The sequence below is a fragment of the Cibotium barometz genome, chromosome 46 (assembly GCF_041138505.1).
Source record: "Cibotium barometz isolate CiBa-2024 chromosome 46, ASM4113850v1, whole genome shotgun sequence".
NCBI lineage: Eukaryota > Viridiplantae > Streptophyta > Polypodiopsida > Cyatheales > Cibotiaceae > Cibotium > Cibotium barometz.
In genome coordinates, this window is record NC_141091.1 from 17,113,247 (window position 1) to 17,141,145 (window position 27,899).

Below are 27,899 nucleotides of genomic sequence, written 5' to 3' on the forward strand. Positions count from 1 at the left end.
GACCTTTGCAAAGACTTTATGACAGGAGACTGGAGTACAATTCCCTGATAACCATCTTGATGAGAGATCCAAGAAGTTTAAGGTCTCTGGAATCTCAGTTTAATTAGTTCAAATTTGAAGTTCAAGAACATGCAGTGTGGGCCTTTGTTGTGGTATGACATGTAAATGAGGTCTAGTCTTCTCCATGCACACAAGCTGTGTTCAAATTACCAGAATGCCCAGTTCAGCCTTGACTTTCAAGACTAATTAACAGTGTAGGAAATGAGATAAGTTGGTTATAAGCACACTAGCCGCCTAGTGTCCTTTACAAACACATCATTTTGGTGCAATGCAATGGAATGAGGTTCTCTTTTTTGGTGCAATGTACTATCTGAATCCTATGTCTTGGAATGAGAGCTTCAACTTCTAAAAGCACAGAGTCCAAACAGAGTGCCCAGTTGAGTCTTAACTCTTGAGACTATTCACAAACAGTATAAGAAATAAGCTTCGTTGGTCATAAGCATCCTTATGTCCTCTCCAGACATATCATTTAGTGCAATGCAATGGAATAAGGTTCTCTCTTTTGGTGCAATCTACTATCTAAATCCTGTGTATTGGAATGAGAACTTCGTCTTCTATAAGGATAGAGTCAAAACAAACCACAATGGGAAAGACAAGAAGAGACTGACCTCCTGCCTTTAGAACTCATTGTCTCTTAATAAGACAACAGGAAGAGACATTGACAAAAACATATAAAACTTTTGCTATGGAAACGCACCTTCCGTTTTGGCCTGCTTTCAGCTTCTGATGTAACCTCCTCAAGGAAAGTAAGGAGTGAAATCAGCATCACGTCAAAAAGGTCAACATGAGCATGACCAAGTGCTAACATTGCAGCATACTGCAATGTGAAAGAGAAGTGTCAGAACAAAAGACAAGTATAACAAAAGTTTCAAACCTGTATGATGCATTTAACTGAGATTTGCTTTCTTTTCTTTTGCAAAGAAGTAGGAAGATGCATGTGTTTTGATCTTAATTCCATGAGAGTCTACACTCACAAAGCTTCAAATCATCAACTCTATCATGCATAGCAGACGTGCTGTAACATCCCAACTCACTTCATTCACGCCCAAGAGTTGGTGCAGATTCATGCATAAAAACAACTCTCCATAGATGAACCATTGTACCAAGATTCTATTACTTCTCCGCAAGTAAAGAGCGAACTTATCAAGAACAACCTTAATATTTAGAGCACTGCTTGCCAAACTCAATAGAGCCCCCTCTTTCCAACAAAAAGAAAAAAGGTCATAATTTGACAAGGCATCAAACCAAAATCCTCACTGATGTTGTAAGCACATGTTGTGCGATTCATCTCAATTGGAAGAGAAATATCCAAGGTGCTCAATAGTGATATTCAGGTAAAAGCAGGGGCATTCCCTCTCATATGCCCTTTCTGCACAATGAACTGAGAGACTTGTAGTTGTGCCCAAATATTCTATCATGGGCACACACTTTTTGTAGACCTTAATTAACCACTTAAAGATTCACATAACCAATCATACTAGATTTCACATAATGCACAACTATAAAAATAAAGATATGCAAGAGACTTCATGTTATGTGTCTGTTGGATATTCAGAGTTGTATGTGTGTCAAAGCTCACTTTTGTGTGTAGTATGAACCCCACTCCTAAGAGTGGTTAGGAGAATATCTACATATTATACACGTCTGACATAAGCAATGATGTCATTCAAATGAGCCTCTAAGGCTATAAAAGCATTTTACTTGGTGAAGCTTTAAACCAATCTAATTATCTAATCAATCATCATTGAGTCGTGCAATATTTTCTCACTTGAACCTTGTCATATCTTCTCTCTCTACAGTCCCCGTAGTCTCTCTCTCCTTTTTGTGCACAGCTCGTGACCACCATGTAAACTAACATGGTATCAGAGCCATGTACAGTTGTACTATGCAGTGGTTCTCTCTCTAATCGTGCAGCTCTGTTGTATCTCTGATCTGCCATGTACTATGTACTAAGCAGCAGCCGTCTCTCTGATTTGCGCAAGCCAGAGTAAGCTGCGACTATGTGCACGCTCAGCCTAGCCGGCAGGCTTAGCTCCACCAACTGGCCTGTGCTGACCATCAGCACTGCCCTCTACCAGCGCTGCCGCACTGCACCTCAGCTAGTCGCCGCCAGCTTCCTGTGCAGTACATTTGCCTCATCTCCTTCAGCCTTCAGCTGCCCAACAGATGGCTTTCTGCCCTGCTAATCCAAGACCTAAGCACCTGCCTACTGCTGCAGCTGAATGACAACAGCCCTGCACCCGCCTGCCAGGGTCCACTACGCATCATCATGCTCAGTGGACAGACCTATGAAGGCCAGCAAGTACAAGAAAAATTCAATGGCTCCAACCTTCCTACCTGGCAACCAAAGATATGGCTTCTCCTGAAGAGGGATGGAGCGTGGAATGTGGTCAAAGGCACTGACATGGAACCTACAGAAGATCAAGGTGCTGACAAGGTTTGATCCTGGCATGACAAGAATGATAAGGCTCTCACACTCATTGGTCTCAATCTTGCAGACACTCTCATCCACCACGTGGACTTTGATAAATCAACCAAGTAGGTATGGGATAAACTTGAGAATCTGCTTGGTAACAAAATCAATAACTCTAAGGTGTTTCTCAAGAAAAAGTTTTTCAATTTCAAAATGAATGAAAGTATTACCTTGGGAGAATACTTAAGCAATTTAGGCTCGATCCTTCAACAACTTACCAATCTAAAGGCAAATGTTGATGAAGATGATATGGAAGCAGTGCTTCTATCCAGCATAGAAGGGGTTTCAAAATATTCTAAAACCCTAAGTGCACTAAGGGTGGCTTGGGAAATGTCATATGATCAAATGATAGCCGTCCTTACAGATGAAGACCGCTGCCTCACCTGACACGAAAAAGCTACATTCCAACCAAAGAATGCCATGTTCACAAAGGGGAAAGGCAAAGGAAAACATCCAAGTGTAGTTTCTGTAAAGAAGTTCGGACACACAAAGGACCGATGGTTCAAAAAGGATGGCCAAAAAACAAGAAAAAGAAGAAGAAGATGAAGATGCAGTAGGATCTTCCACAGCAACAGATTATCTCTCTCTTGACAAGGAAGATTATGATTGGGCCTTTTGAGTTGTTCTATGTGTGAGTCAAGGGTTCTCTACCCCCAGGATGTCTCCCAAAATCTGATAAATAATCTTGTGTGTTTTTTTAAATTCTTGTAAGCCTTGTTTTCTATAAAAGGCTCCTTGTTTTCCCTAATTAGGTTCAAGGGGGATTGCTTTGGTGAACTGATGTAGGCTCAATAGTGAGTGGTCAAGCTCTTATATCAGAAAAGACAGGAGAGTTTCAAGTATGAGTACTTTTTCTGGAATTTGTGTACTGGTCACACATGTAGTACAGCCAATAGTGGCCTATAATGATCTAGATGGTCGTCTGATCATTGTGCAGTGTATGTTGAATGGCCAAGTTTATGAATTTGCATCCGTATATGTCCCTCAGTTTCAGCCCAAAGAGCACAAACTTTTGCAGTATCCATGGCTGACAAATGCATTTCTATGTGGGGTCTTTAATAAATCGCCATTGCATGATGACAACACTCGTCACTCACAGCTGAAAGGGCATCATGGACAAATGTAAAGTGCCATTTAAATGCAATGGAAGGAAAATTGTCTAGACAAACAAGGTTTCACAACTATAGAAAATGGTATTTAGGGGAAGAGAAACAGTGAATTACTAGGCAAAAAAATCAATTACAAGCTCTTGAAGAGCTCAGCCATACTCGTGTCTTATCCCCTCAAGAAGAATTGCAAGTGCATTATGTCAAGCATGAATTGGACAAAAATGATCAAAGAAAGCCAGGTTCGACCACGACAAAAACTCTTTTGGACAAGGGTTGTCCTTCGAAAGCCTTCTTCAAAATATACAACAAGGCAAAAGCAATGGACAAACAGTGAATGGACATAAAATCTTATGCAATTGGAGAAAGAATGTGTTACTCATTTTCAGCATTCTTTTGCAACACCTTCTCGGTTAACACAGTGTGCTTCTTCTGCTCGTGATGAGCCGCTTTCTCTTGAGAAGAATCATATGAAGCGCAAGATCTTGAAGGTTCTTTTTCGCAATCAGAACTCAACGCTACAGTTCTATACTGGGTCGATGGAAATCCTAAGGTTCAGATGGTTTAACTATGGAATTCTTTCTTCAGTTCTAGGAAATCCTGCAACAACCACTCTTGCTTATGATCAATCAATCATGGTTACATGGTATTATGCCATCCTCTTGGCAAGAGGGGTTAGTCAAACTTGGCCAAAAAAACAAATGTGTTTGAATATTTTTAATTGGTGGCCTATTACATTGATGCCTATGATGTATAAATTAATCACTAAAATGATCACTGCTAGGATCAAAATTATCTTGAATAGAGGCCTGCATCGGGCACAGTATGACTTTGTTGCTAGATGACAAATCACAAATAATATAGATAATGCATATGTGGGAATAGAATAAGCCAAACATAGAGAGATGTGGTGGCGAAGGCTTTTAATAAAGTTCAATGTGGGATTACATTGCTGCAATAATGACAAAACTTGGGTTTGGAGAAAAAATGTGTAATGTCATTTATTGTCTATATCAAGACAGCATGGCATGGTGCATACCATGCAAAGGTTTGTCCTCTCACTAGGTATGGGGAATATCGTTTAGGCAAGGCTGCTCTTTGAGTGCTTTGTTATATGCAATTACAACTCATCCTTTGCTACTTTATATGGATAAACTCACTAACAATGGACAACTACTTGGATTGCAGTTGCCACAGGTTCATGCTTTGGTAGCTCACGCTTATGTTGATCACTCGTTCTTCTTCCCTAAAATACGCCGCATGACTGCACTTATGCAAGTTCTTGAGCTTTTTGGTGAGGCTATAGGGCTATTCATGAACTTTAAGAAATCCAAATTTTTGCTCTTTAAGGGAGTGGATTGGCACAACATTCTATGGTTGGGACAGATCCTTCCACCCATTGACATTGTTTGGCACTTGGGATATCCATTAGAATGGAATGTGTCTCACCAAGATGTCACTCAATGGGTCATTCAAAAAGTGCAAGTAAAACTAGATTACTGGCAGCCAGAAAGAAACCTCGTCTTCATCTTCAATTTCCACTTACCCCGTATATTCTAATGTCGCTAGTAAACTCCTTAATCCCTATCCTAATGCCCCACCTACTAACACATCTCAGGCCGACCGCATATTCTCTACTTTCACTTCTCAGCAGATAGATTTTCCCACTAACCCTCTCGCCCCCGAGGAGATACTGGCACCTCACCCGTCTCCCCAACGGCAACCTCAGGAGGTACGCTATCCTATTCCCCAAGACAATATTGAAGCTTTCACTGATGACACAATTTTGGAATCATTATCTGGTGCAAAATATGAGGGCTTCATTCGCGCTGGCAATCCTCTATTAAAGCCCAAGTTGATGTTCAAAGTGCTAATGCAAGTAACACCCTTTGAACCAACTTGAAGAATCCTACCAGAAGCCTACTCCGAGGTCACACCAACAAAACAACATTCCTCGCCCGGATTTAGAAGAATTACTTCCCTTGGCTGGAGAGGACACATTATGGGCTAATGTGGCACGGCACACAAAATTGGCTAATCCCCAATTAGCCGACCTGCTAGAAATCAAGATTGTCACTTTCATGATCAGCTATTGCTTTCGCAAGTGGAGAAAGGCTCACCCCGTACACACACAAGGCGGCTATGCCACAATTGTCATAGATGAGGCACAGCCCAAACTAGAAGATTTTGGAATACAGCCAAATTGGCGGAAAGAATACTTAACAATTCCAAAGTACAACCAAGTCTATATGTGCGCGCCACCAACTCAGCGGGTGGACCCATTGTACATGCCCCTTAAGAGAAGATGGACTCCACTGGAGTTTTAGGAGGCCAAGTGACGCGACTCCTATGTTTATTACAATTTCCCGATCTTCATGCTAGCAACATTTCCAGACATATGAGAGCAAAGGAAACAAATGCTTAGTTGGATACAAGCATGGCGCCGTATTCCGGACCCAATAATCGTGGAAAATGTTCAATTTTTGAAATTGCTGGTGGTCCTGATTGATCAACCTAAAGAGCCCTATGATGGCCATGACGCTGAGTACCTGCAGTTTGACATGAATCAAGGTCCATCTGACTGGGACATGATGCTGTATTACCATCGTCTAAGGTGTCTTCCGGCTTACATGCATGTCATCTTCGAGAACCTGGTGGACACAGAGTTCTAGCGCTTACACTCAGCCTTCAGACACACCCTCAAGAACTACCGACATGAGTTCGGTGACCAGGGCTTTAGACCTCGGTAACAAGTTCTGAGAACAGAACCTACATCAGTAAGAGGGGGATGTTAATCCCATTTTGGATTAACAAGTATGCTTCTCCAATTGAGGACATTAATAAGTGTCATGAAAACGGCACTATAAAAGTTATATATTATGAGATATTGGCCACCCAAGGCCTAGTTAAGTAAGTTTTGGGTGTCCAAGTGTGAATAATGTTGGGTTTTATGCTGTATATGCACCAAGAGGAGTGCTAGTGATCATCAGTAGATTACTGGGGCACTTTTTACTTCAGTTAGTGGAGGTTTTTCCCCCCCCTTTAGCTTAGTTTCACTTATAAACAGTTTATAAGTGTTTTGGTCCACCCGGCACATTTTATGGCCGGACATGTGAACACATCTTTTAGGTCACTTTATTATGTGGCTATTGTACTTCACATTATCAACTGAATACACAACAAGAGTCGTGTTCTCTCTCTGCTTCCCCACGTTTGTGTTTGCAGCACCTCCAAACCCTAACCCTAACAGCTGAAAGCCTTCATTTGGTATCAGAGCCTCCAGGTTGGCCTGCCCTTGCCCTGCCCGTACTGTTCATCACCACCTTCCGTACTGCACCACCTTCCGTACTGTTCATCACCACCTTCCATACTACACTGCCCGTACACTGCAGCCTTCATCGCCTGCAACAGCCCGTACACTGCAGCCTTCCGTACGAGTTCGCTGACAGCAGCTATTGTCTTGCTTCGTACACCTGTGCCTGCCCGTACACAGACAATGCCTCCGTACAAACTTGCGCAGACAGCAGTACTGTTCTGCGCAGACAGTCGTACATCATTCAATGCTGCGTACCTGCTTCTGTACCAGTCGACTGTACTGGCTGTGCATTCGACTACAGCTTACGTACCTGCTGCTGTACCAGTCGACTGTACCTACTGTGCATTCGACTGAAGCTTAAGTACCTGCTTCCGTACAGTACCTCGACTGTAGCTGCTGTGTACCTGCACAGTACAGTCAACTGTACTTGTTCATTACAACTACCACAACCTACTCTGTACAACTGTGGTAAGCATTACAAGTTTTGAATTTTGGGCATTTTTCTCTGTGAAAATCTTCTGGCAGATACAAGCAAACTTTCTTGCAAAGAAAACTCTACAGGTTTCTTGCAAGGTTTTAGGTGCAGTAACTTTGGGCAATTTTTGGGCATTTTGGCACTGTGTAAGCCATTTTTACTACTTTACTCAGTCAGTGGTGCATTGTGTTGCACATTCAGAGGATTGAGAGTGCAGGCATATTTGGGTGAACTGTATTCAGTGGAGTACAGTTGCTTTCAGGGTTCTTGCTATTGGTTTTTTTTGATACACATGTACAACATTGTGCATTAGCATAATGGCAAATCAACAGCAGAGTGATGTATTCACGTATTTGTCTATGTATTCACGTATTTGTCTAAGGAAGACAAATTGGACGGCACGAACTACTCCTTGTGGAGTTTTATGCTCAAAAATGTGCTTGTGGCAAAAGGTCTTTGGGATTTTGTTAGTGGTGATGAACCACGTCCAGGTCCATTGGCTCCAGAGACTCCTTCCCAAGGGGGTGCTCGTGGACGAGGACAACAGGTACAAGCTCCAGGTCAGCCATTGCCTGTTCAAAGAACAAATGCTCAGAAGACATGGGATGCCAGAGATGCACAAGCCTTGTCACTCATTGCATTGTCAGTACAGAGGTCTATTATACCTCATATTCGTTCAGCTGGCTCTTCACAGAATGCATGGGTGACTTTGGAGCAGATGTATGCTGCTCGTAATGAGGCTCGGATCTCGTTTTTGAAAAGAGAGCTTGAAAATCAGAAAATGCATGAAGGAGATGATATGTCTAGCCACTTAAACAAGCTGCAGGATTTGAGAGAGCAACTCATCAATGTGGATGAGATTATTCCTGAGACACAGCTTGTGTCCATCTTTGCCAAGATCTTACTTGGCTTTTCATACCTCTTTGAACCTCAGCATGAGGAATGCTACTGAACCCCTTAAGTATCAGGAACTTGTTGCTCTCTTGCTACAAGAAGAGCAAATGAGGAAGAATATGAATATGAACACAAGTGCTGAACAAGCATTTACTGCAGGTCAAAAGGGGAAAGGCAAATCTCAGCCAAAGAGTTCAAATCAAAATTCAGGTGATGGTGGTTCATCTCAAGATGCCAAGAAAAGTGATGGACAGCCCAAGAAGAAGGGCAAATGTCATTACTGTAAGAAGCCAGGTCACTACATCACAGAGTGTAGAAAGAGGATTGCTAAAGAGAAGGCAAAAGAATCTGGGATGTCTGTAAATGATGCCTCTAAAGCTCCTCCAGAGACTGCTTCTTTTGTTGAGGACAGGGATTACTGTTTCTATACATGCAGCTATGATGCCTCTTGGTCTTCATAGGCACTCAGTATGACAGAGCATGCATGTACTTGGTATTTTCATAGTGGTGCTTCAAAGCATATCACATCTCGCAGGGATTTGTTTTGTCATGTAGGCCCTGCCCCTGTTGGCAAAACTGTGCAGTGTGCCAACAATGCTTCATATCCAGTTCGTGGCATTGGGGAGATTCAGCTCACAGCCATTGATGGCTCTATTCTTCGCCTTACAGATGCCTCTTACTCCAGCTATGGTTGATGCGGAGTTATGGCATGCTCGCATGGGGCATGTAAATTTTGGTAGTCTTATGCTTATGCAGCGACATAACATGTTTACAGTCCTACCTCTTATGGAGAGGCCTCCAGATCACATTTGTGAAGGATGTATTTTGGGAAAAATGCATCGGTTTTCCTTCCCACGTGATCAGGCTCTACCAGCAACTGCAAAGTTGCAGCTTATACACAGTGATCTTTGTGGTCCCATGCAAACGAAGTCATTAGGAGGTTGCTTCTATTTTGCTACATTTATTGATGACTTCTCTCGTATATGCTGGGTCTATCCTTTGACACAGAAATCACAGGTATATGATGCATTTTTGGCCTTTGTAGCACTTGCTGAAACAGAGTCAGGATGCAAGGTTAAGACACTCCATTCTGACCGACCGGGGGAATATATGTCACACATGTTGAATTCCTTTCTTGAGAGTAGAGGTATAAAACATCAGTATACTACTCCTTATACTCCACAGCAGAATGGGATTGTAGAAAGGAAGAATCGGTCACTCATGGAGATGGCTAGATGTATGCTAAAGGCAAAGAGGCTACCACATATCTTTTGGGTGGAAGCTCTCATGTGTGCTTGTCATATTTTGAATCGATGTCCCACAAAGGCATTGGTTTCCATTACTCCTTTTGAGGCTTGGCATGGCCGCAAGCCTTCGGTATCACATTTTCGTATTTTTGGGTGTCTTGCATATGCCCACATACCCAAAGAGTTGAGGAGGAAGTTGGATGATAAAGCCACAAAATGCATTTTTGTTGGGTATAGCCGTGAGAGCAAGGGCTACTGGTTATATGACCCACTATCTAGGAAGATATTCACTAGTCGAGATGTGATTTTTGATGAAAAATCAGAAATATCCATGGCTGGTTATGATGCAAATCAGGCTGAAAATGATGTGTTTGAAGGTCTACTACCTATGGAGTTTCATTCCACAGTTGGTGATCCAACTCATGAGGGTACAAGACAGCCAGCAAATCATGAAGGTGGTGCAGAAATTCAGCAGCAAATCGAGCCAGAAGCTGAACCAAATATGGGGCAGCAGGCACCACAGGTCAGACACATACCTAGATGGTATTTGAGGAAGCCATCTAGAGGGTCCTCTTGCCGGTCATACTCGTAGGGAGACACGGACCAATGAGCATGCACACATCATGGATTTGAATATGGTTATGGCAGCCAATTTACAAGATGATGATGAGCCTGATTCATTTGTGGATGCACGAGACAATGTGCATTGGAACAAAGCCATGCAAGATGAGCTTGATTCTATTAAAAGGAATCAAACATGGGATTTGGTTGATCTGCCCAAAGGCAAGAAAGCAATTGGTACTAAGTGGGTCTATAAGTTGAAAAGACATGCAGATGGATCCATTGACAGGTACAAAGCCCGTCTAGTTGCAAAGGGCTATGCACAGAAGAAGGGCATTGATTATGAGGAGACATTTGCTCCTACATCCCGTATGTCGACACTTAGGTGTGTCATTGCATTGGCTGCACATCGTGGTTGGGTTGTTCACCAGTTGGACATAAAGACTACTTTCCTACATGGGGACCTCGAGGAGGAAGTTATATCAGCCCATAGGTTTTGCAGAACATGGTCATGAAGGGAAAGTATGCAAGCTGAAAAAGGCCTTGTATGGTTTGAAACAAGCTCCACGAGCTTGGTATGCAAAGATAGATGCTTTCCTACTCACTCAAGGATTTGTGAACAGTCCATCAGAAGCCACCTTGTATGTAAAGAAAGAAGAGACAGATCTGTTGGTCATCAGTCTTTATGTACATGATCTCTTACTCATGGGATCTAATGATGACAAAATTGCAGCTTTTAAAGAGATACTGCAACAGACATTTGACATGTCTGATTTGGGACTTGTACACTACTATTTGGGCATACAGTTTGTGCAGGATAACAAAGGCATTGGGTTGTTGCAATTTCGGTATGTTGCTAAACTTCTGGAGAAGTTTAAATTTCAGGATTGCAAGCCTATTAGCACTCCTATGGAGCCAGGGATGAAACTGCCACTACAAGATGACAGTATTTCCTTTGATGCCACTACATATGCTCAGGCTGTTGGGTGCCTTATTTACTTGTGTACTACACGGCCAGATATTCAGTATGCAGTCTCTCAGTTGAGCAAATTCATGCACAGCCCGCGGTTGTCTTATTGGCAAGCTCTGAAGCGTGTATTCCGATATTTGCAGGGTACCTTGTCTCTTGGATTGCTTTATCTTGAGGGAGGTGACATGCAGTTATACGCTTACAGTGATTCAGATTGGGCTGGTGATTTTGATACCAAACATTCCACTAGTGAAAATTGTTCTTTATGCATTTCTTGGCTAAGCAAGAAACAGACCACAGTGGCCACTTCGTCTTGTGAGGCAGAGTACAGAGCAGCCTACACTACTACTGTTGAGTGTGTTTGGCTGCGTCGTCTCATGACTGATATGGATATTTCAGTGGAGGAGCCTACACCTATCTATACTGATAGTCAGAGTGCCATTGCTGTGGCCAGGAATCCTGTGTTTCATGCTCGCACGAAACACATTGAGATTCACTATCATTTTGTTCGGGAGAGACTCCAGGCAGGTGATATCAATCTGATCTACTGTCCTACAGATCAAAATGTGGCAGACATCTTCACCAAGGCATTACCACGTCCGAAATTCGAAGCATTCCGCACTGCTTTGAATTTGTTTCCTTTTGGTGGATGATGTATAGTGATCACAGATCACTCCAGGGGGGTTTGTTGGGTTTTATGCTGTGTATGCACCCAGAGGAGTGCTAGTGATCATCAGTAGATTACTGGAGCACTTTTTACTTTAGTTAGTGGAGGTTTTTTCCCCCACTTTAGCTTAGTTTCACTTATGAACAGTTTATAAGTGTTTTGGTCCACCCGGCACATTTTATGGCCGGACATGTGAACACATCTTTTAGGTCACTTTATTATGTGGCTATTGTACTTCACATTATCAATTGAATACACAACAAGAGTCGAGTTCTCTCTCTCTGCTTCCCCACGTTTGTGTTTGGGGCACCTCCAAACCCTAACCCTAACAGCTGAAAGCCTTCAAATAAGAGCCAAATGTATATAAGACATTTTCTTATAATGAAAAGACACAATCCCCCTTTGTGCTTTAGAGAGGAGTGGATATGATAAGTGTGCCATGTGTCACTTATCCAGTGCATTTGTGTGCTAGCCTACAAAAAGGCATTGTACTTTTGGTAAAGATAACATCAATACAATCATTATCATTGTATGTGTAATCACTCTAGCATTTGAGTTTGTTTCTCTCTCTCTCTCTCTCTCTCTCTCTCTCTCTCTCTCTCTCTCTCTCACCCATCCACCAGTATGGGCATCTTCCATCCCCCATAGCTTCTCTGTCTTCTGGGGTGCCGTGAATACCAACATGGTATCAAAGCTGGGATCTGTCCTGCACCTTGTGAGCTACACATACGAGCTTTCGTCCACATGTCAGCTTAACAAGCTGCAACTGCCAGCTCTCGCTCAATTCACGGTCTAGAGGATCACTCAGCTCGATCCTACCTGGTGACTCGATGACCAGCTGCCCCCACTCCACTGCCTTGGGAGGGTTACCATCGTTGCATTCTCGCCACCATAACCTCTGGGGATCGCCTCCACTGCCGGCTTTGAAGCCACTGCTTGTCATCCTCACGACAGCCCCTCTGCCAGATCACTTCCAGCCATAGTGGTGCCGTCAGCAGCTCCACTGCTCAGAGCCTCCCACCACGTTGCCATCGTCATTTGTCTCAGCCTCTATGGTGCACCACACATCAGCAAAAGATTCTTCCTCTCCGCTGTGCATCTCTGGTTGATGGTCTGCAAGCTTCATGTGAGCTTCTACTGGACCTCCCACGCCTATCTACTCTGGCCATCCCGATTGAACCTGCTGCAGCTCCTCACCACGTCAACTCCTTGCCTGTGGCTCTGCTGTGCTGCTTCATTTCTGCAGCCGTCACCACCTGCCAAATTTCTGATGCCCGCCACATGTTTCCTTTGTGATAAGACTTTAAAACCTTGATGATCTCCGTGTAAAGTGGCCCATATAAGAGATTGTTCACATAATTCTGCTTGGCACCACGTTGACGGGGCCTCCAATGCAGGCTTTAATAAGTTTTTCCATGCTTGAGACCCAAGTCTCACAGCCTTGGAAATGCCGTCGAAAACGGCATCTTCATCGACACTTTACCACTTCCGGAAGTCATTAAAACTTTCAAAATTATATGTTTTGTGTTCGAGTGTCAAGGGTCGTCTGCCTGAGTCATGCCTAGAAAAAGATATGTAATAGATGTTTGTTATGTGTGTCAGTTGTTTGTGTTTTATGTGCCTTGGTTTATAAAAGGCTGCATTTCCCATGTTATACCCTGTTTAGAGTTTCTTTTCTTTTTTTTGGGTTGTTTGGGGGGGGGGGGGGGGGGGGGGGGGGGGGGGGTACTTACAAGGACTCACAAACAATGCTACTATGCGTGGAGCTCCCACAAATCAGGCCTGGCCTGTGAATTCCAGTATGTGGGTGCCATAGTTCGCTAGATCACTAAGTCTGCGTGCAACCATGCTTAGACATGGAGCCTGTGAACCATGCTCCTACACAAGCCTATAGTGCTTGGTTGAGTCTCTGAGCCATGCTCAGACTTAAGCCACTGAGTTGGCATTGTAGAATGTCTTTGTTAGGATATGGTGTAGTCTAGACACCATCATAGAGTATGTTAAAAGTCTTCTCAGGTCATTTCCACCTTTGCTCCGAAGGGGTTTTGTTGGGATTCGAAGTCTCATGTGTGAACCAGCCCTTGTGTGTGTGAACCACCCCTCAAAGGGTCGTGTGTGTGTGTGTGTGTGTGTGTGTGTGTGAAACCACTCTTAAGAGTGGATAGGATAAGTGTGCCATGTGTCACTTATCCAGTGTATTTGTGTGATATCTATGGGTCAAAAGATAAGGCTGCTAGCCTACAAAAAAGCATGGTACTTGGTGAAGATAACATCAATACAATCATTATCATTGTGCATGCAATCGCTCTAGCATTTGAGTCTGTTCTCTCTCTCTCTCTCTCTTTTATCCATCCACTATGGATGTCTTCCATCCCCCATAGCTTCTCTATCCTTTGGGTTGCCGTGAATACCAACAATGTCCAGAGTATCCAAAGTTTCGGAGGAGGGGATGTCACGTGCACACCCGTGCCATGGCATAAATGTCGGCATATTCATCATATTCCCTGATTTAGACAGCATTTAGGGCATTAACAAACAGGCTTCCACTCAACAGCTCCAGATCGGGAAGATTCTCCAGTGACACAAGGGCACTCCCCCACTCGTGGTGGCCATGGCAAGCCTCTTCATAGACTCCCCTGTGCTGGATATTCTGGATGAACGACCATGACACTACACACACACACACACACACGAGATCTCCCTTGTACTGATATGGAGATGTATTTGCACATGTATCCACATGCTCACTATGATGATGCTGATGATATGATATGATACACACACCAGATCTCCTTTGTACTGATATGGAGATGTATTTGCACATGTATCCACAGATGCTGATGATGATGATATGATAAACAAACAGCTAGTCTATCCTTTTGTATGAGTATTTTTTAGTTTCTTTTAGTCTCGGTAATACATGGAACCCTTGTACTACTTTTGGTGTCATAGATCCATCGGGCCTTTCAAGTTGATAATATAACTCTCTCTCTCTCTCTCTCTCTCTCTCTCTCTGTTTACCAGTTTTTTGTAACACATAATCTTTGTAATCCCTTATGTCTCATAGACCTTATGGTATTTTGAAGACGTTTAATATAACTTTCTTTCATCTCTCTCTCTCTCTCTCTCTCTCTCTCTCTCTCTCTCTCTCTCACACACACACACATTAGCAGGAGGGCGGGTCGAGGTGGTGAGCTCTTATGTTTACCTTGGCATCACATTTACTAGCTCAGCTGGACGCTTCTCCATGGCTCAGGCAGTCCGAGACAGAGTGACCCGGGGGTATGCAGCTCTTGCTGGCCTTGAGCGTCAGTGTCATCAGGCACATTTTCAAGAACCCCGCACGAAGGGGTGGCTCTTTGATACATTAGTGACACCAGCCTTGATGTATGCAGCAGCGGTTTGGGCACCAGGGCTTGCAGCCTCCACATGGGTACAGCTGGAGAGACCACAGATCTTGATGCTCTCGAGGATGATACGCAACAAACCATCCGTCCCGCACGACATTGTTCGAGCTGAGTTTGCTGCACCACCTATGGCAGTGGAGGCATTGTTCCAGACGATCTCCTTTATATACAGGATGAGGGAGATGCCCACGGAGAGATTATCCCGCCGAGCTTTTGAGGCGTCCAGACAGCTGGCCGAGGCTGGACACACTGGATCTTGGTATGCACAAATGCTACAGTGATTCTCACATCATGGGATAGACATTGAGCCGTTGCCACCTTTTCAGTATGATCAGTCTGCTCCACGGGGTTACCTCTCTCTCAATGAGAGGAACAGAGTGATGAGACAGGACATATGGCAGCACTACATACAGGAGACATGGACAGCACCAGAGAGCCCACTACCACCGAAGATGCGGTATTACAGAGACCACTTTATGAGCATCTCAGGGGATGGGTTTATACATCGACCGCGGTACATGGATGTATACATGCCACATAGCTCTCGCGTTGCTATTGGACAGCTACGAGTCTCATCACATCAGCTAGAGATAGAGGCTGGGAGAGCGGCACGGGTTCCCAGAGCTGAGCGGATCTGCAGATTGTGCCGCGAGAAGGTGGAGACTGAGGATCACTTTGTATGTAGATGTAGAGCCCACCAGGGGGTCAGAGATGGATATGCAGGATTGTTTGAGGAGCACTCTTTACTACATCAGTTGATGGAAGCCTCGGACCAGCGACAACTTGGCAAACTACTACTAGAGCTTCATAGTTCTCGAGAGAGACTCCTCCAGACACCCGCTCCCACTAGGGGTGGGAGACAGTCCCAGCTCACAGATTTCTTCCAAAGAGCTATGCCAGTGCCAGCTAATGTACCACGTGGAGTGACCGCAAAGAGAGCAGAGGAATTGAGAGCCAGGAGGAGACCTAGACAGACTAGACATAGAGCACCCCGACTCTGTCACCGAGAGATAGCAGCTATCCGAATGAGACACCAGATGGAGACACACGAGAGGCTAGCTCGCTTTCATTCAGACTCAGGGTACATGTTCACGCCATTCACAGCCTCAACATCGGTGATGTATGATATCTTATATCCCTCTTATGGCACTAGATGGAGTTAGCCATAGATCTGCATAGCATGCTTGTACTACCCCTTCAGCATATAGAGATGCATCTTGCCTTAGCACTCCATCCACATCCCCACCCCCCCTTATATTGTTTGTATATGGGCTCCACCGATCCATGATGATTCATGGTTGTATCCAGACACATGCACACTTTTTCTTTTCTTTCTTTTCTTCCGATGACCCGAAGAACACAGTTGTATTATTTTTTGTCTCATAGGCCGACTTTGGCCTCTCGTAGACGTTAATATATCTTTCTTTCTTTCTTTCTTTCTCTCTTTCATTTCCATGTTTTTATGTTCTTAGTATTCCATGATGATTTTCCATGGACAGTTTTGTATCACCTCAGTGAGGTAGCTATGTTTATGTTTTCTTTATGTTTTATTTTCCATTCCATGATGAGATATGCCATGGACATTATTGTATCACTTTGGTCTCATAGGCCCATTGGGTCTTTAGTAGACGCTTAATATCTCTCTCTCTCTCTCTCTCTCTCTCTCTCTCACACACACACACACGCACGCACGCGCGCGCGCCCCATGCATGCCATTGGAAATTTAGCCTTGTTTTAAATACAATGAAGACATGCAAATAGCTAAATCACTTACAACTTGTCCTTCAGAGGTGGATTTCAACAAGGGAAAGATCATGTTGAACATGTCTTTAGCAGCTTGCATTCCTCCATCCTCATTTTCTTCAGGTGGGCATGAACATGCAAACATGGAATACATGTGCCATTGTTCAAGTTTTCCTTCAAAGTCCTGAGTTTGTGAACCTTTTCCTCCAAGGTCCAACGGCATCATGTTTGCAAGTCGTTGTACAACCTCCAACCTGTGATTTTTACAAAAATTGTTATCTTTAAACCATAAGCAAAAAAAAGGCAAATGAGGGGAAGCAATTACCTTGCTGCATCAACAGCATCCGGACATAAGATTGCAGTATTTTTAACAAGTTCACTCAAACAGCGACCCCATCTGCTTTTATCATGGCCTTCCAAAATAGACTGAAGAGTTACCTCTGCTGGAACCACATCCCATTCTCTTCTCAAATCAAACCATCGTCCAGGGTCCCAATAGCATTTCTGCACAATATCTTCCTGTAAAAAAAAGGGGCTAAAAAGTTACATCAAGCTTCCCCAAACCGGTTACATGCACCAGAAGCTAGATATGAAGAAAATGTTGGGAATCAAGGTCTTACCCGTGTGTGAAAGGCTTCTAAGCCTGGATAAATATGTGGTAATGTGTGTGTGTGTGTGTGAACATCCTCTAACAAGGAGTAAACACTCACTTAAATGTTTGTGTGCGAACCACCTCTGAGGGGCATGCATAATATCTAGACATTATGTGTGTATGTGACATAAGCAGTGATGTCAAGAAGAGGAACCTTTGTACTTATAAAGGTACAGGTACTCCATGGAAGAATTAACACAATAACCATGGCGTGCATCTCTTCTCTCTCTCTCTATCTCTGTCGGCTCCAACACAATAACCATGGTGTACATCTATGATCCCTCATAGCTTGCAGCACCGTAAATCCTAACCCTAGCTGAAACAACCTGTGGTATCAGAACCTCAACCCTATCAACTGAGTTCTATCAATACCCAACAACAACACTTACGTTGTATTGTGCCCTCCAACAGCCTATCGCCTCCATCTAGGCCTCTCCATCCTGAGCTGTCCAGAGCTTCATCCACAATCTGCACACAGCCCTGTACCCGCCTTGTCAAATCCCCATAGGATCTCCTCATGGAACGCTCCTGGTACAAGACTCGAAACCTGCAAAAACAAACCAAACAAACAAGACGGGGGTGTAGGCCTGACTCACCTCCCAACCTCGACAGCCGTGGGCAAGCCCACAAGACTTGGCTGTCCCCACCGAGCCACGAGCTAAGCTAACTAGATAGACGTACCGACCAATCTCCACCTCGTGACGTCCCATACCGCCACGAAGCTACCCTGGCGGGCCTCGAGACTGCTGCCGGCCTCGGCTGCATGAAGTAGGTGCACGTCTGCACTAGATCCAGGCTCCTGACCATAGAGCTCTCACAAAGTCACGCGAGACTCTGTATGACTAATGACTAACCTTGGCCACCCTTTTATAGGTTCTTGGCCGGTCATCGGGCGTCCACACTTGGGTGCCCACCCGTTAGTCTATCCCTAACTCAACTCGCCAATCAGCCTGCCTAGCTCCAAGCTTCCCCAAACTTCGAAGCTAGTCTTGTGTGCGTGTAGCACACGGTAGACACACAACGGTAGACACACACTGTGCACATGACATACTCCCCTTCCTCTAAGAGCTCACTCGTGAGCTCACTAAAAAGCCAAGGTAATCTCTCTGAAGTGTAGTCAATGTCTCCCATGTAGCGTCGTCCTCAACACGATCCTTCCACTTGATCTTGTATTCCGTGATAAGCGTATTACGCAATCTTCTTTCACGAAATCCAAGAATCTTTTCAGGTTTGTGTGCGACAAATGTCATTCCCTCGACATCTATGATTTCTTGAGGAGTAACTAACTGGTCTGTTCCACCCAGTACTTCCTTAAGTCTACTGACATGAAATACAGGATGAACTTTCACATGACTGAAAGAGTGAATCAGATTTTGGAGGATATGCTTCGGGCATATGTATCCAAAAGACAGAGTTCATGGGAGGATTATCTTCCTATGTTAGAATTTGCATATAACAGTACTAAGCATACGAGTACAGGTTTTAGTTCTTTCATGCTGTTTACAGAAGTCTGAAGGCCATATCCAGATCATTGTTCCAAGTAATAGGCTGATTTGACTTACGTCCACGACCTTTCAACAAGTCGGTCATCGATAGTGTGAGCTGAGAGTACTCTCGCACAAATTTCCGAAGAAAAACAACAAAACCGAGAAAAGAACGAAGTGGTTTCACTGTTCGCGGTATAGGCCAGTCCAGAACCTTCTGAACTCGGTCATAGTCAATGCTCAACCCATCTCTAGTGATCTTATGTACCAAGTAAATAATGTCTGTCATGAAAAACTCACATTTACTTAATTTAGCATATAGTCGATTCTATCTTAAAATAGTTAAGACAATCATGAGGTGTCTAACGTGATCCTCAAGAGTACGACTATATATCAAAACATCATCCAAGAACACAACCACAAGTTTTCCCAAATGTTTACGAAAAAGATCGTTCATCATTTGCTGGAAAGTGGCTGGAGCATTGGTTAACCCAAAAGGTAATACAAGAAACTCATAATGGCCATACCTAGTCCGAAAGGCAGTTCTTTTGACATGGCTTTCATGAATACGTATCTGGTGATAGCCAGTACGTAAATCTATCTTCGTGAAATATTTCGCTCTTGCTAACCGGTCAATCAGGTCATCTGATCTAGGGAGAGGATAACGGTTCTTAATTGTCAGCTTGTTCAATCTCTTGTAATCTATACACATTCTCCAGGTGTTATCCTTCTAAGCAACACAGGTGTACCCCAAGGTGATTTACTTGGACGGATCTGACCTATCCTCAAATAATCTTCGAGTTGTTTAGCCAACTCATCCTCCTCAGCTTGGCTCATCCTGTAAGGTGGAATACTAACAGGGTGAGCAACAGGGACCAGGTCAATACAATGATATACTGCCCTTTCATGTGGTAAACCTGATGGCAAATATATCTTGAAACAAATCAAGTATCTTCTGTAATTCTTTGCTTTCAAACACACTTAATTCATTGACATCCATAGAAGATATGAGAAATGAAGAAAGTGTAATCAATACACAATGGAAAGCAGTATACAAAGAAGAATCCATTATATTACCAAAATCAACTATATTTACAAGAGGTCCCTGAGAGAGATGTATACAATCACCTAAGATACTATATTGGGTGTTCCTATGTTTAAAAGAAAAATATGACTAGACCAATCTATCTGGACTTGAAGAGTCTTAAATCACTCAATCCCTAATAACAAGTCTACATGTTCTAGGTGCATAATATAGCATTCCAGAGTATCTTTGTAGTCCTGAATCCGGATTGATAGCATCTCCACCTTTTGATCCCATACTTGCCGACCCACAGGTAGGCGTACCTCATAGGTATGATCGCTAGGTGTCGTATCAAGACCCAATTTCTGCACAAGTTTGTAGTTAACAAAGTTGTGTGAGCTGCCAGGGTCTAGAAGAATGTGGATTCTATGGCCATTCACTTCTCCATAAACTCGGAGAAGATCATGCAAGCCAAAAACTTTAGAGTTGAACAGACAATCAGAATATGTACTAGGACGAGAAAGTACAATAACTGACGTACCTGTCAAAGATAACTGGTTAGCTGCCTTTGGTTTGGGTCCTGCGTTGGTCTTTGCACCCTTTTGCTTCGAGCACTCGTTACGCATGTGTCCTTTTTCTTCACAGATGAAACGTCCCTCCTCCTTGAGCTTCAAAGCTTTAAGGAGACGTTTCTTCTTCGCTGGTGTCGAAGTTGAATTCTTTGAAGGTTGGTCCGAAGACTTTCCTTCAGTCGTGCTAGCCATTGGTGTGGAGAACTTCCTTTTGTGCTTGTTCCCCTACTCGGTAACGGGTTTAGACTTGGAAGAGACCATTGTATCATCATAGATACGAGCGGAATGAATGGTCTCGTCCAAAGTTTTGCATTTGTTATTTTTAACCTGTAAACGGTATGAGTCGGGTAAACCGGCTACGAAAAACCCCAAAAGAGTTGTGGGATCCATCTTCGTAGCTTTCATCTGCAACTCCCTAAATTTTTGGAGATATACCTCATGAGTGAGGTTCTGCGAGGTCATGGTCAAAGTAGTAAACTGGGCAACAACATCATAGTCATCCTCTTTCTTGAGAAATTCTTGCTTGAAGACGTCTTCGAACTGTGCCCAAGTCGTTGGTTCAGGGTTGAGTTCTTTCCACCAAAGCAAAGCTTTGCCTGAGAGAAAACCTGCTGCTAATTGGATCTTTTTCCCATCGTCATATGGATGGAACTGAAAATGGACTTGCCTCTTATATACATGACCACATAGCATTTCGGGCGGCACGGTAAGTCCTTGGCACTATGCATATGTATTATTATTTAATATTTATACTATTATGTATTATGCGTTTATACTTTAGGCTGTAGGGTTGCTCATGTACTATTCAAATATCATGCTCTAAAGACTAAAAGACTAAATGATGGTAAAAATCTGAATTTTGTTTGTGTTTTGCAAATGGTGTTTTGGATAGATCTCCATACTTTCGGGCCATGTGCAAATTGATAGCGGAGTATGGACCCTCTTATGTTCCCCCCTCTTCGGAGACCATCCGCACCTCTCTCCTTGAGAAGGAGAAGGCAAGCGTGGAGGTGGCGGCCAACCACATGAAAGAGCAATGGGCTGAAAATGGTGTTACCCTCGTTGATGGGTGGAGTGACACTAGAAAGCGCTCCATCCATGGAGTTGTTGCCTACTCACGAGGGGAGACATACTTTGTCGACTCCCGTGATGCTTCCGGGACGGGGAAGAGTGCCGAGATACTTGCTGCGGAGTGGGTAACAACACTAGAGACGGTGGGGGCGGAGAATGTCATTGCCATATGTGCGGATGGAGAACCGGCAAATAGGGTGGCGGGGACAATTCTCCAAGCAACTTATCCTTGCATCACCGTGTGCTTTTGCATGGCCCATTGCCTCAACAACCTTATCAAAGACATAGGGGCCTTGGATTGGGTTGCACCTGTCATTGAGGGTGCCAACAAAATAGTGACCTTTGTCCTCAACCATCAAAGGGTGCAGCACGAGTTTTCCAAGAAGTCAAGCCTCTCTCTTCTTAAGTATTCCGAGACGAGGTTTGCATTCAACTTTCTCATGCTAGGCCGCTTGTGTACATGTAGCGCGGCATTGAGGGGACTCTTCCTCAGTGATGAGTTTGCACGCACTTCAAAGGCTTCCACGACGGTCGGCAAATTTTGCAGAGAAAGGGCGGACGATGCGGCATGGTGGGAGGAGGCCAAGGCGCTTGTGGAGATGGTGCAACCGATTATTGATCTCCTTAGGGTAGTGGATTCCACTCAACCATGCATTGGCAAAGTGTACGAGGCAATTGATCGCATGATAGAGAAGCTAAAAGCAATGTTCAAAGTCAAGCCTCACTATAAACAGGTCAAATCCCTATGTTTGAAAAGGTGGCAAGCCTACCACTCTCCCCTCCATGCTGCTGCCTACATTGTTGATCCTGAGTTTCAAGGCAAAGGACAACACAAGGACAAAGAGGTGAGCAAAGGCCTTCGACAAACCTTGGATCGCCTTTACACTGGACCAATTGCAGATTTATAGAGAGAAGCGAGAGGCTTTTGGTTTGGCAGATGCACAGGCAGACCGCTTCAAGATAGGGTCTGCACTTTGGTGGGAGGATTATGGTGCGGAAACTCCAAAGTTGCAGGAATTTGCTGTGCGCGTACTCTCGCAGGCTTGCAGTAGCAGTTGCCTAGAGCAACTCTGGTCAGTTTATAGCCACATTGCCTCTACGAAGAGGAACCGCCTTGGTGTACAGCGTGCAAATGATTTGATATTTGTCAGTGCCAACTTGCGAATGCTTTGCAAGGGCTTGACAAAGAAGGCAGATCCTTTCACCGAATGGGAGCAGGCACAGCAGGACCCACATCTCTCTGATCAGCAAAGGGCCGAGGTTTTAGAGGAGCTTGAGGTTGTGCCCGAGGCATTGTCCCCCCCACCTCCCCCTCCCCCTCCACTTGAGGACCAGCCTATGGAGGACTTCACTGAGGAGGTCACGATTGATCTTCACTCTTTTCAGCCTCTTGCCTAGTCTCTTGAGTCTAGAGTCTCGAGTCTTGACTCTTGCCCCACTTTTTTGCTAGCAATCTTGTATCTTGGCACTTAGTCATTTTGCCTTGAGTGTACACCCTCCTTGGCCTTTCATTATGCCATTTGGCATTTTTGTTTAGATTGTACACTCACTTTTGTTTATCACGCCATCGGCGCCCCATTATAGTTTTTTGCTAATACGACTATGCATTTCTCCTCTTTTTGGTGCAATTTTGTGCTTAATGTCTTGGTTTCTAAGTGTAAATCAAGTGTGTTAAAAAAAATTGCAAAAAAACAATCGTTTTCAGATTGCTATTTTTTTCACCGTCCCCGGGACGGCCTTTTGCCCCGTCCCCGTCCCGTTCCCAGTCCCAGTCCCATGTTTCTATGAACTGAACCAATCCTTCGTGTAATACGAAATGGTCCACAGTATCTAGGAGATAATTTCGGAGATCGACCGGTCCGTAAAGTCTCGGAATCTTTCGGAACTCGCAAATACACCATCGTTCCTTCAGAGAACTCTCTGGGTGAACGATGTCTATTAGAATAAAACCTGTCTCGGTCTTGAGCACTTCTAATAGATTCCTTCGCAACTTGTAACATTTCCTGCATATCTTGCAAAAAATTACGTGCTGCATCATGCTAAAGTCTTGAGAATCCTACTGTAACAGGTGATCTAGGTTGAAAACCATACATAAGCATGAAAGGACTAAAACCTGTACTCGTATGCTTAGTACTATTATATGCAAATTCTAACATAGGAAGATAATCCTCCATGAACTCTGTCTTTTGGATACATATGCTCGAAGCATATCCTCCAAAATCTGATTCACTCTTTCAGTCGGGCAATCAGATTGAGGATGCTCGGAGGAACTCAAATTCAAAGTTGTTTCCAACTTCTCAAAAACAAGTTTCCAAAAATCACTCGTAAACTTAGAGTCCCTATCACTGACTATGTCCTGCGGTAACCCATACAGTCTAAACAATTGCTTGATAAACTGCCGTGCTAATTGCGTAGCTGTAATAGTCTTCCGGGTCGGTAAAAATCTAGCCATTTTTGTCAAGCGATCTACCACAACCCAAATAGAATCGTGGCCTTGATGTGTTCTTGGCAATCCGATAATAAAATCCATGGAAATACTTTCCCATTTATTACCTGGGATTTGCAAAGGATGCAACAACCCAGCCTGTCTAAAGCGTTCAGCTTTATTTGCCTAACAAATTTAACACTTGAGAACATAATCTTCTACATACCCGTTCATCTTTGGCCAATAGAAAGTGTGTTTTACTAACGATAGCGTCCTGTGTATCCCAGGGTATCCAACAAAAGGGGCGTCGTGACACTCCTTAAGAATCTTGGACCTAATGTCCGAGATCTGTGGTACATAAATTTTATCATTACGGAATAGTAAAGCATTCTAAATCATCCACTGGCCTCCTACAGCCTGAATGGTAGACTGCTCAGTCATTGAGTCTTGGTCAATCACAATGAGCTCCCGTCCTGGATCTTCTGCCAAAATGAACCAAAATAACTATCAGTCCTGCAAAGCCCTCTCAATGACTGAAATAAGTCAGTAGAGGCACCGGCCTGGACTCAAGTGAACGAGACACAAAAACTGGAGATGGACCAAATGGTCGGCCAATTGGTGATAGGTGTCATCAGAGATAGGGATGAAACGTGAGTTCTACAGGGAGCATTTCTTGAGACTCACTAGGGATGGATTCTTTGAGATCCCGAGGTACATGCTGATCCACATGTCACATGCTATGCGCATCGCAATTGGTCAGCTCATAATATCCTCCCACCGGGTAGAGATTGGGAGAGCCAAGAACATCCAGCCAGAGGAATGGATATGAAGAGTATGCACCATAGGACGAGGCTCACTATATGTTTAGATGCCCAGCGTTTTATGAGATACGGGGGAGATTTCACTGCCTCTTTCGGGCCACTGGCATGGGTGATGCAGTATGAGGACCAGAGATGTCTCGAGATGTACCCGATAGAGCTCAGACGACATATGGACAGAGTATTGAGAGGACATGCTAAGAGACAATGCCAGTCCATACAAAATGTTGCCCGAAAATCCATCACTGATTTCTTCACAGCACAAGCATCCACATCAGCCACCCACACCGACACTGCCGCATCGACATCAGCTCGTATCAGCCGTACACATGGGCTATATTCGCATCCCAAAGGAGTCCTAAGCGGGCAGGCCTACTCCATCCTACGTGCCAGGCGCCCCCGACCCAAAGCACCAAGGATCTCCACCACACACAGCAAGATCCATGACATTCTCTGATGACATGGCATGCCCTCACCATAGCCACATATCCCATCATGAGGCCTATAGAATCATGTCTCTAAGTTTTTAGTTTTCACATTCTTTTGAATTTTTCCATGGCACTGTATACCCATGGTATCATCGTACTATTCATGTTCTCATAGGCCCTTCGGATCTTTTGTAGACGTTAATAGATCTCTCTCTCTCTCTCTCTCTCTCTCTCTCTCTCTCTCTCCCCCCCCCCTTGGACTTGTGTGTTGTCTTCACCCCTAGAAGAATTTACATCCCAGACTGGCACCCTTGAATGCAGTAATAGCTCAAACAACAGAAAACAGAAACCAAAGGTGGCACTTACACCAGCTTCCTCAAAAACATCTATAACAAAAGTCGGTTGCAATTCTTCAAAATCAGACTTCCGCTTGGAGTACTGCCGGATGTCATTCTGCAATGCACGAACACAGCGTAGAAGCTCCAAAGCAGTGTGCCGAGTCTGGACATCAACAGAGCAGAGAAAGATCAATCCAATGGCATCCATGCCATGAGGAGAGAATTTGTTGGAAACCCCACTCGATCGGAAAGGAGAAGACCGGTAGTTTAAATCTCCGCTTCCTTTTGCACGCTTCATATCCCTGTTTTTGACATACAGACTCTCTTCTGCCAAGCAGTTACGCCAAGCATGTATGAGCTGGACCAAACGCACCAGTGAAATGTGAATCAGATATGGGTATTCATCTGGTAGCTGTAGAATAAAGTTGGCCATTCCCTTCATGACTGCAGGCCGACTGTAGGGAAGATCTCGAACTGTTCTAAAGAGCACCTGCACGGCTTCCTCACGAACACCTGGCTCTAAAATAATGCCATATGCAGGAAGTATTTCTGTCATTTTATCATTCCGCCATATCTCCGGGATAAGGTTTGGTACACATTTTAAGGCCCATTTAAAAACCATCCATCCTTGGGTCTTCTCTTTCATCATTGATTCTGTCATCCCAAAAACACATCACATCAGATGATGCCTCCCCGCGGGCTTTACAACAAGATCTACAATTTTCTTTTAAATTTAGGATATCAAAGATACCTAATGTAGCCTTTGGAGAAGTGATGCGTACAGCTCCATAAGTGCTATGGCAAGCCCTTATGATCTGGTCAAGAGCAGCCCGAACTTTTGGTATATATTGACTGATATCATGTGCACCATCTGATGTAGCTGAAGCAAGATTTTGACCATTGAAAGGATGGCGCAAAGAAGCAGAGACCCCAGACGCTGAAGATGACCATGGAGACAATGGTGTGCCTTGTAAAGATGAAGTGGCAGCAAAATGAATATCATCTGACTTGAATGTATCTGACCCACTGCGATGGTGTGAAGGTGATGAGACTACTGCAAGCAAGGCCCTAAGACCAATGACCTTGGCCTCGCTAGGATTGTCATTTCGCAACAACTCCAAAATCATGTGATTCATAGCAAAGTCGAGATTGCTCTCTGCTATTGTCAAGCAAAACTCAACAACTTTATCGTGTTGAGCATCTTGGGTCAAGGATCCTTTCTTCAACAATTCCAACAGTTGGGAAGTCACACGATGGAGGTAATCCCAAACACGATTTTTTGGTTGGGTCTCTGCATATACATTAAGATAAAAGCGCACAACTCGATGTAGACAGTCAAGAGCCATTGGCCTTAGATTTTTCTCCTATCCATAGCACATAAAATGTTATCAGCCTCCAGAAACACCCACTTAAAACATTAAAGTTTTTTCCAGTGCAGATAACATCAGAGGTAAGATAGTGTTTCTATTAATAGAACAAGTACAGACTCCAAATCACCATAGATCGAGCAGAACTTACTCTTAGAAGTTTATGGAGATTGTCCATGTGAGATCCAAAGTCGCTGTAGAAATTTTGAGGGTCACCTAAGCACAGAAGAAGAGTGACCAATGGATAACCCACCTACAACACAAACTGCTGATCATGTCGAGCAACTCCATAATAATGGGCAAAGCCGAAGTTTATCCTGCAATCGCCTACACTTGTCTACTTGAAGAGTTAAGCACACAAGTTTGTGAGCACTTACAAATATGTGCTTGCTTTGTTTTTCCATCCAATGCATGAGCTGAGCACGGAAACGAAATACAGCTTCATACCATAAGCTCAACGCTGCATCTACACCAGATGGTGGCCATTGCCCTTTTCCTGCATCAGCTACTGGTGCAAGAATGTTGCAAAGCATATTGCAGAGGGCATGATGCAGTTCAGTCTTCTTTTTTGCAGGGGTACGGTTGAGAGGATTTGCCTTTGCAACAAAGGATGTTGATGCATTTAACCCACCAATTGTGTTGACCTGTCATCATTAACTTTTTGTTTTCGCTCAAATCAAGCATTCAAACACTAAATCGAGAAGCAAAGCATATTGCAGAGGGCATGATGCAGTTCAGTCTTCTTTTTTGCAGGGGTACGGTTGAGAGGATTTGTCTTATCAACAAAGTATGTTGATGCAT

General features: G+C 44.0%; 1 protein-coding gene across 1 annotated transcript in view; it reads right to left on the minus strand.

The window, feature by feature from the left end:
• Positions 1-27,899, minus strand: part of LOC147611941 (ARM repeat superfamily protein) — a 67,978-nt gene that overhangs the window by 4,697 nt on the left and 35,382 nt on the right. Inside the window, exons 8-14 of the mRNA XM_086783805.1 lie at positions 27,476-27,742; positions 27,250-27,351; positions 26,483-27,095; positions 25,760-26,385; positions 17,245-17,438; positions 16,951-17,173; positions 758-877 (exon numbers count right to left, since the gene is read on the minus strand). Coding sequence (XP_086639931.1) covers positions 758-877; positions 16,951-17,173; positions 17,245-17,438; positions 25,760-26,385; positions 26,483-27,095; positions 27,250-27,351; positions 27,476-27,742 — 2,145 coding nt within the window. The remainder of the gene's footprint in view (positions 1-757; positions 878-16,950; positions 17,174-17,244; positions 17,439-25,759; positions 26,386-26,482; positions 27,096-27,249; positions 27,352-27,475; positions 27,743-27,899) is intronic.